Genomic DNA, 10,000 nt, shown 5'->3' on the forward strand with positions numbered 1-10,000 from the left:
TTGATAATGATAATATTATTAATACTAATTATAATAATATCAATGATTGTGATAATGATAATGATGATAGTAAAATTAATAATGACAATAATAGTAATAATGATAATTATGATGATAATAATAATAATAATAATGACGATGATAATAATAATAGTAATAATGATAATATGATAAATGATGATGATGATGATGATGATGATGATGATGATGATGATGATGATGATGATGATGATAATAATAATAATAATAATAATAATAATAATAATAATAATGATAATAATAATAATAATAATAATAATAATAATAATAATAATAATAATAATAATATCATATTAAGTCTTATTATTATTAGCATTATTATCACATCATCATTTCTATTAACTTTATGTTGACAATTATTGCTTTTATTGTCAGTATTATCACAGTTATTGATGCTGTTGTTTATTTCCGTTATTATCAAATTAATTAGGATTTAATATTTATTATCAAATATTTTAGTCTAAGCATTATTTTTTGTATAATTTTTATTCATTATTACATCGGTATAAATTCTTTATTATCATTTCAGCCAAGTCTTTATTTTGTGTGTTAAATGTGTAATAATAGTAATAGTTATATTTCAGATAGAAACATTTATACCTACCGTTATAATTGTTGCCAGCACTGTACATTTTATCATCTTACTAGGAATCGATGTGAGAGGAACCTGAGATCCCTTGCTCTACCTTCGCTTTTCCCTTCCAGGTGAGCGGTCCCTTGGCCAAAGAGGGGCTGTGGGACTCCAAGAGAAAGCACGTGTGGCCTCGCAGCTGTTGGAAGCTGTGCAGTGTGGAGAATGTGTGGAGGCGGAAAGGAAGGTCATGCAACAGTTGATTTTACTGGTTCTTATTAGTTTAATGTACAGTTGCGGAATTATATTTCAGTACATATGCGTGGTCCCACTCTTGTACATCTGGCAACCACCTCGATGTAAACATAGCGTAAATAGTATTTTTATGAATGAGGCGAAAACCCTAGGTTGTTTGAAACAAAGGCTGGGATTGGTAGAAATATAATTAACCAATAAGTGTATGACTATGTATTTTTAGAAACGAAATAAGCATTTGATATTTCGTTTTTTTTTCAAATAAGTGGTTGCAAAACATGCAGTATTAATTATCGCTGGCTTTGTAGGGGAATGTTTTTCAAATGCGACTTTTTGGAATTGTTTATCGAAATGGCAACGCCTATGGAGGTAAGGCGGCATTCCCCCTTTATTTGAACACAACAATTAACAATGATATTTGCATATTTCTTGAATATAGAAAACGCCTCATAATTCAAAGATCTATGTATGGCAGCTAAATCACATAGAAATCTGCAAAATCGCTGAGAAGTTAGCAAGTGCTTCTCGAAGCTGCACTTTTCTTTTCACCGAAACAAAACACTTTTTCAATAAACAGAAAACATACTACGTTATATTCTCCAATATAGAACATTACATGAACGCAAAACCGCATTATGTGTATGGAGAATATAAAGACGCTTTACCATTGTGTGTGTGCATGCATATGTGTGTGCGCGCGCGCGTGTGTGCACAATTATATACTTGATGAGCTCCAAAAATATATGTATGATTCGTTTTATTCATCACGAATACACTTTATCTTGTGCTAAATTCTGATAATGGTTTTCGTTTTCAGTATTCCATAAGCCATGGCGTTTCTTTGGAGACGCAACCACATTCGAACAGCTGAGCAAGTAAGTCCACGTTAGTTTGTTTAAACTCAAGCAACTACAAGTTAAGTGGTTTGAAGGAAAGGAAGGAGGGTTGCTTTGGAGAGGAGGAGAGGGTGAGAGGAGGAACCCTTTAGGTGTGCATGTTAGACATCATTAGAGGGACATTTATGGATTATGATTAATTAGGAGGGGTGACCACTCGTTTGTAACAGGGTCAATTACCATCCAGTAACAAGTTTAAACATGATGAATATTGCGGTGTGGGGTGGGAGGGTATGGGAGAGGGGGGTGCTGATAGGGTGGGGTAAGAAGGTGATCTGTGGTACCTGGCATATTGTTTCAGAGAGGAGGGGAGGGGAGGGCAGCGGCACTTATAGCACCTGACATTGGTGCATATCGTTGCGTACGTCAGCAGCTGGATGCATGATTATTTGTTTGTCTGTTGCTTCTTCTTCCTCTTATTCTTGTTATTATTGGTTTGGAGAGGAGTGGCACCCTTCAGGTATGTGTGTGTGTGTGTGTGTGTGTGTGTGTGTGTGTGTGTGTGTGTGTGTGTGTGTGTGTGTGTGTGTGTGTGTATAATATGTATATATTGTTACAGTTAACCTAGCTCTTTTTTTTTTTTTTTTTTTTTTTTGTATTGTGCCTTGTCAGATTCTGACATTGGCCGTCACAGCATGATACACTGTTTTGTTTTCTACCAGTTGTGGTTTCTACTTAATTGTACTTTCATGTGATGATCTTGTAGTGAGTACGTGGTAGGGTCCCCAGTTCCTTTCCACTGAGAAAGAGTGTCACCTTTTAGAGAATCATTCTTTCGATTTACCTGGGCTTGGGGCCGGCCCTGACTTGGGCTGGCTTACCCACTCAGTGGCTAGGTAGGCAATCGAGGTGAATTTCCTTGCTCAAGGGAAACAACGCGCCGGCCGGTGACTCGAACCCTCGAACTCAGATTGCCGTCGTGATAGTCTGAGTCTGATGCTCTAACCACTCGGCCACCGCGGCCTTCTTTTTTGTATTGTACTGTGTCAGATTCTGATATTGGCTGTTGCAGGATGATACTTAATTGTACTTTCGTGCTGTGGTGGTCTTGGAGTGAGCATGTGGTAGGGTCCCCAGTTCTTTTCCATGGAGAGTGCCGGTGTCATCTTTTTTTTCAGGTAATCATGATCTCTATTTACCCGGGCTTAGGACTGGCACCGACTTGGGCTGTTTGCCCCCCCAGTGGCTAGGTAGGCAATCGAGGTGTAGTTCCTTGCCGATGCTCTAACCGCGCGGCCACTGCGGTCTCTCTCTCTCTCTCTCTCTCTCTCTCTCTCTCTCTCTCTCTCTCTCTCTCTCTCTCTCTCTCTCTCTCTCTCTCTCTCTCTCTCTCTCTTCTCTGTCTCTCTCTTTTTTTTTTTTTTTTTTTTTTTTTGTACCCTGTCAGATTCTAACATTGGCTGTCACAACATGATACTTGATTGTACTCTTTATGTTGTGATGATCTTGGAGTTAGTACGTGGTAGGGTCCCCGGTTCCTTTCCACGGAGAATGCCAGTGTCACGTTTTTAGGTAATCATTCTCTCTATTTACCCGGGCTTGGGGCCGGCACTGACTTGGGCTGGCTTGCCCACCCAATGGCTAGGTAAGCAATCGAGGTGGAGTTTCTTGCCCAAGGAAACAACGCGCCGGCCGGTGACTCGAACCCTCGAACTCAGATTTCCGTCGTGACAGTCTTGAGTCCGATGCTTTACCACTCGGTCCCTGCGGCCTCAACTAAAGCTCTCATAATTGAGAGTTGCTTTTATTCAGCTAGGGTATTAATAATAATAATAATAAATGTAGAGAGTATATTTATTGTAAATTTCTCAGTTAAGTTCAAATCTTTAACCTTCTATTATCATAGTTATTATTAATTCTCCCTCTGTCTTTGAACACAGAGCTTATGAAAAGGATAAGCATTATTCTCTAAGTGTCTCAAGACACTTCGTTTACATTATTAACTCATTTTATTTAACACTTATTAGTACAAAAAACAGAAACATTACGCTATATCGAAGTTAACCCAATGTCAGCGGGTTTATGTACTGTCCCTTTAGATTTTAGTGAGTTTTGTTACATACAGATAGCTAAACGTGTGCTCAGCCAGCAAGGAGTCCCAAGTGACCGATCCTGATTTCCCCATTCATTGAATTGGCGGGAAAATGTTTTTTTTTTTTCCAAAACTATTAATATTGAGATTGTTATCATTCTTATTCCCCGCCCAATCTCTTGCCCGTTGTTGTGGGGGGATATGAGGCGAAGTCTAGGACCCAATGCTGGGGATCTCCCCTGCCTTGGGCCTCAGCCCTCGTCTCAACTAATTTTGCATGTCTTTTTTCCCCTTCTATCCACTTAAGGTGCGAGAGCCGTACTTCCTCTTCCACACTCCCCCATCCTTCTACTACACCCATTTCTACAAATGTCTTAAATACTCTATTTAGGCCAGCTAAATGGGACCGATTTTTCATAATCCCTCCCACAGCTCCCTACTCTGACAACACTCTTCTCTTCCAACAATGTCTCCAAAAACAAGTATGCAAAGTCTCTTTCTGTAGCCGACCCGATCGTTCCCGTCTCGTCGCAGTAACATCTGAAAACCAAGCTATAGCTTTATCAATTTTAACTGATCTAACATCACTAACTGCTAAAATTACTTTCCGTAGACATGGCCTTACCTCTTATATTTAGATTGGTGGAGCATCCCTCCCTGCCCGACCATATCAACCTCCTCGTCAGTGCCAAAATTGTTGGCGTTTAGGACATCATCATCATCATTATTAAGGGGCTAACGCCGACGGGGGAACATGGCCGCATCCACCCTTCGCTTCCAGCCACGAAGGTCCCTAATGGCGAGTCTCCAGGCAGGCCCTCGGCCCATCTCTAATTCCCCGCGACAGGTCTCGTCGAGCTGCCCAAGTCATGACCTGCTGGGCCGTCCCACAGGCCTCCCCCACCCAGGTTTCTCTTGCAAATAAACACAGGAAAGTTAGGTGCCCATATAGCCCAAATTGGCGATCCCGAATTATGTAAGTAATAGGTCCCATGCCAGTCTCATGGTGCAGCCGTCGGTTGAACACATGGTCCTGCCAACTGTACCCCATGATCCAGTGTAGAGAATTGTTAACAAAAGGCATCAAGATGAGACTCCAAGGCACTAGATAGTGTCCAGGGTTTGCTTTCTTTAGAGCAAAACTGGCAGTATCAAGGCCTTGAAGACACGTAGCTTGGTCCTTCTGCATAAGTACTGGCATCTCCAAATGCTCTTGTTGATCTAGTTCATGGCTCATGTTGCCAGACCAATCTGCTGACTTCCTGGTCTAACAGCCCAGAGATATGGACTACGATACCAAGGTATGTAAAACTCTCTGTGACTTCAACGTCCTAACCACAAGCATGGATCAACTGAACGGATTCCCCTAACAGGCCCCCAAGGTCCTGAATCTTGGTCTTGGTCCTGGAGACCTCTAGACTTAGGCATTGCTAAATGCATGAAGAGCCGCCACCAGTAACTCCTGGGACTCAGATAGGATAGCAACATCATCGGCAAAGTCAAGGTCTGGCTTTGGCTAATAGCTCTGCCCATTATGCAGTCCATACAGATGTTGAAAAGTGTTGGTGCTAGGACACAGCCTTGCCTCACCCCTGAATTAACAAGGAAGAAGTGTGACAGGCCCCCACCACACTCTACAGCACTTTCAGAACCGGTATATAGGCTTGCTATTAGGCCAATAATCTGTGTCGGGATTCCTGAGTCACAGAATCTCCCATAGCAATTTATGATGCACCAAGTCAAGCACCTTCTTGAGGTCAATGTAGGCTTCAAGCAACCCACGACCAAACTCACGAGAGCATTCTACAATTACTCGAAGCGCTGATATTCGGTCTAGTGTGGACTAGTGTGGAGTGAATCCAGACTGCTCCGTTCACTGGTGCCTTAGTAGGTGGTCACAGATCCGTTTCAGAAGAATGTGGGCGAAAACTTTGCCTGGTATGCTGAGCAGTGTAATGCCATTGTAACTGCTACAGTTCCAGCAATCGCCTTTCCCTTTCCAGAGAGGGATGACCACGCCCTTCATCAGGTCAGGGGGAATGGTACCAGACTGCCAGATGGCAGTCAAAACTGCATGCAAACCCTGAGCCATAGGTCCTCTCCCAGACTTTAGAAGTTCAGCAAGGATATCACATATGCTTGCAGCTTTCCCACACTTCAGCTTGGAAATCACCATCCTAATCTCAGTTAGGGTAGGAGGTTCCTCGCTGATGGGTGGGTCCAGCACAGGTATTGTGATATTGTTTGCATCCAAGCTAACTGTTGGAGGGTCTACTTGGTACACTGCTCAAAATACTGAGCTCAACGTTCACAAACCCCAACATGATCTGAATGATCTGTCCATCCACTGATTGGACTGCAGTCATCTGTGAGGAGGGCTTAGAGTTCAGCTTTCTCAGGGCTTGATAGGCAGGGAGAAGGTTGTTTACCAAGAAATGGCCTTCGACCTCCTCAGCAAGATTCCTGATGAACTGTTCCTTGTCCGTTCTCAGCAGTGCTGCAAGATCTGATTGCCATTTAGCCAAGCCATGCGACACACTTCAGTGGCCTTCAAAGTCTCCAGGGAGATGGAATTCTGCCTTGCCCTCGGGCGTACGCCAATGGATTCCTGGACTGCTTCGAGTGTTTTGCGCTTGAAGAACATGTTATCAAGTTCTGTGAATCGATCAGAGACTGCCATGGTGAACCCATGGGCACACTCCTCACTCAGTCTGTCCAAGTGAAACACCTTAGAGTGGCCACTGAAGGGATGGGGAGTTTTGAAATGGACCTGTAGAGTAGCCACAACCAGTCTATGGTCACTGCCATAGAACTCAGCACTCCAGTAAACTCATCAGTTCTGGAGGATCCTCCATCATGTGCTAACAAGAATGTGGTCAATCTCCTTGGTCACTGTACCTGTATTGCTATACCATGTCCAGCGATGTAGGTTGGAATGCTGGTACCATGAGCCAGAAATCCTCATTCTCTGGGACCCAGCACGGATGAGAGTTTACAAACATCAGTAGGAGTGTATACAGCAATAAGAGACATGAAGCCAAAGGCATGCTTCAGTCTCAATGCCATAATACACTCATCAACATGTGTCACCTCAACTACCGAGGGCTGAAGTCAGCTGGAGATGGCAATGGCTACTTCCTGGAGGTAATAACCATCGCTGCAGCCTGACCAGTAGTAGGTGTACCCACCCATGCTGATCATGCCGCTGCTAGGCCTTTTCACCTATGAGAGGGCAGCCACCTCAGCTCCCAATCGCTCCAATTCCTTCAATAGCAGAGGTAACCGCTCATTCTGCCGCAAGGACCAGATGTTCCAAGTACCTCCGGTTTCATACCCGGAGTGACCTAGGTTCGAGTCCTGGTCAGGGAGGGTTTTATTTATATGTATGTATGTATATATATATGCGTATATTAAATATATATATATATATCATCCCTCACTTATCGATATCAATGCGGCATTGCATTATTCCATCTTTCATACATACATATATATATATATATATATATATATATATATATATATATATATATATATATATATATATATGAGTGTGTGTGTGTGGGTGTGTATGTACATATGCATCCATATATACATATATATAATATATATATATATATATATATATATATATATATATATATATATGTGTGTGTGTGTGTATGTGTGTGTGTGTGTGTGTGTGTGTGTGTGTGTGTATGTGTGTGTGTGTGTGTGTGGTTGGGTGTGTGTGTATGTGTGGTGAGTGAGTATGTATATGTTATATATATATATATATATATATATATATATATATATATATATATATATATATATATATAGTGTGTGTGTGTGTAGTTGTATGTGTTGTTGTGTGTGTGTGTGTGGTGTGTGTTGTGTGTGTGTGTGTGTATGTGTGTGAGTTTGTGTGTGTGAGTGAGTATGTATATGTATATATATGTATTATATATATATATATATATATATATATATATATATTTGTGTGTGTGTGTGTGTGTGTGTGTGTGTGTGTGTGTGTGTATATGTTTATATATATGTATATATTATTTCTTTATATACATATTTATATATATATATATGTTTACATAATATATATATAATTATATATATATTATATTATATAATATATATATATATATATATATATAATATATATATATATATATATATATATATATATATATATATATATTATATATATATACATACATAATATATATATGCATAATATATATATATATATATATATATATATATATATATATATATATATTTTTTTTTTTTTTTTTTTTTTTTTTTTTTTTTTTTTTTTTTTTTTTTTTTTCGTTCTTGTTATTAGCAACACTGTTATGTTATCTGTTATTTTATTTGTTTATTTATTTTGTTTACAGGGTGACAATGAGTTTCCTTACCGACTGGATGCTTAAAGCCCACCTGATGGACGAGGAAGCGTTTAGCACAGGAGTCCGTATCAAAGAGGAGCTCAGCGATGTCACGGAAGATACATGGCTGGAACTTAAGGAAGAACCGCTTGATTGTGCAGATGAAGTGAGGGATGAAGCGAGAGAAGTGAAAGTCAAGCATGAATTTCTTTTCTTTAAGGATCTTCAAGACCCCAGACATGAAGTAAGTGAAAAAGACTCATTTAACTTGATTCAGGATTGCAATGATGTTTTGGTAAGAGCGGCATTTGTGGCTGAGGATTGTGGGGAAAAGAACTCATCAGAAAGGGATCAAGTGATATGTAACGAAAGACATGAGGATACACATGGAAAAGTGGAAGCAGAATTGAAGCATATGGTATGTGAATTATGTGGCATTACATTCCGTTGTAAGAGTTATTTGAAGATTCACATGAGAGTCCACACAAAGGTGAAGCCATATAGCTGTGAGATTTGTAATAAGGCCTTCCCTTCCAAAAGAAATCTAGAAACACACATAAGAGTACACACAAAGGAGAAGCCATACAACTGTGAGATTTGCAGTAAGGCCTTCTCGTCCAAAAGTATTCTAGTAATACACACGAGAGTACACACAAAGGAGAAGCCATATAGCTGTGAGATTTGCAATAAAGCCTTTCCATCCAAAAGTGATCTGGTTAAGCACATACGAGTACACACTAAGGAGAAACCTTACAGCTGTGAGATGTGCAGTAAGGCTTTCCCATCAAAAAAAAATCTTGTAATACACATGGGAGTACATTCAAATGAAAAACCATACAGCTGTGATATTTGCAATATCGCCTTCACATTCAAAAGTAATCTACTAGCACACACAAAAGTACATACAAGGGGGAAACCATTTAGCTGTGAGATTTGTGGTAAGGACGTCCCAACCAAATTTGATCTGGTAAAGCACAAGCGAATACATACAAAGGAGAAACGATACAACTGTGAGATCTGCAATAAATCATTCCCATCCAAAAGAAATCTAGTAATACATGTAAGAGTACATACAAAGGAGAAGCCATACACCTGTGAAATTTGTAATAAGGCCTTTTCAATGAAACAGAGCCTAGTGAGGCACACGAGAGTACATACAAAAAATAAGCCATATACCTGTGAGGTTTGCAATAAAGCCTTCTCACAGAAAAGTCACCTGGTGCAACACATGAAAATACATACAAAGGAGAAGCCATATTCATGTGGTGTTTGCAGTAAGGTCTTCTCACGGAGGAATTATCTAGTGCAGCACGTTAGAATACATACAGAGGAGAAGTGATATAGCTATGAGGTTTCTCAAGAAAATATTAAGTGTGTCACATGTCAGTAGAAACAGAAGCCGTATAAGCATGAATTACTTCATTATACATATAGGTCACAAGCTCTTTAACTCTGCAAGGTATATACCATCAACCACAGAAGAGATTTGTGGGCCACAAAATACTACATCAATGAGAAGAAACATATCATTAACCCAATGCCTGCAGGTTTATGTACTGTCCCTGATTTTTGTAAATTTTATTACAGATGGCTCCATCAAGGAGTCTATCAGTGGGCCCTAGTGACCGCACCTGATTTCCCTATTCCTTGAATTTGCGGGAAATGTGTTTTACTTTCTAATACTATTCATATTGACATTGTTTTATTCTTATTGATATTATTATTATTTAATTATTATTAAAATATCAATAACATTGAAGACAATAAAATAATAGAAATGAAGCTTTTAAAAAATCAAGGAAAACGGTAAACAGGTGAGATAGAT

At 39.7% G+C, this 10,000-nt stretch overlaps 1 protein-coding gene across 2 annotated transcripts in view; it reads left to right on the top strand.

The window, feature by feature from the left end:
- The window catches only part of LOC119597410 (zinc finger protein OZF-like), a 15,339-nt gene that overhangs the window by 5,147 nt on the left and 192 nt on the right, over window positions 1–10,000 (top strand). Inside the window, exons 2-4 of one of the 2 annotated variants that reach the window (XM_037946982.1) lie at window positions 688–744; window positions 1,683–1,740; window positions 8,185–10,000. The exon at window positions 8,185–10,000 is cut by the window's right edge and continues 192 nt beyond it. In XM_037946982.1, coding sequence (XP_037802910.1) covers window positions 8,192–9,514 — 1,323 coding nt within the window. In that variant the 5' untranslated portion in view covers window positions 688–744; window positions 1,683–1,740; window positions 8,185–8,191 and the 3' untranslated portion in view covers window positions 9,515–10,000. The remainder of the gene's footprint in view (window positions 1–687; window positions 745–1,682; window positions 1,741–8,184) is intronic. The other variant, XM_037946983.1, reaches the window with a different exon arrangement.

The sequence above is a fragment of the Penaeus monodon genome, chromosome 39 (assembly GCF_015228065.2).
Source record: "Penaeus monodon isolate SGIC_2016 chromosome 39, NSTDA_Pmon_1, whole genome shotgun sequence".
Taxonomy (NCBI): Eukaryota; Metazoa; Arthropoda; class Malacostraca; order Decapoda; family Penaeidae; genus Penaeus; species Penaeus monodon.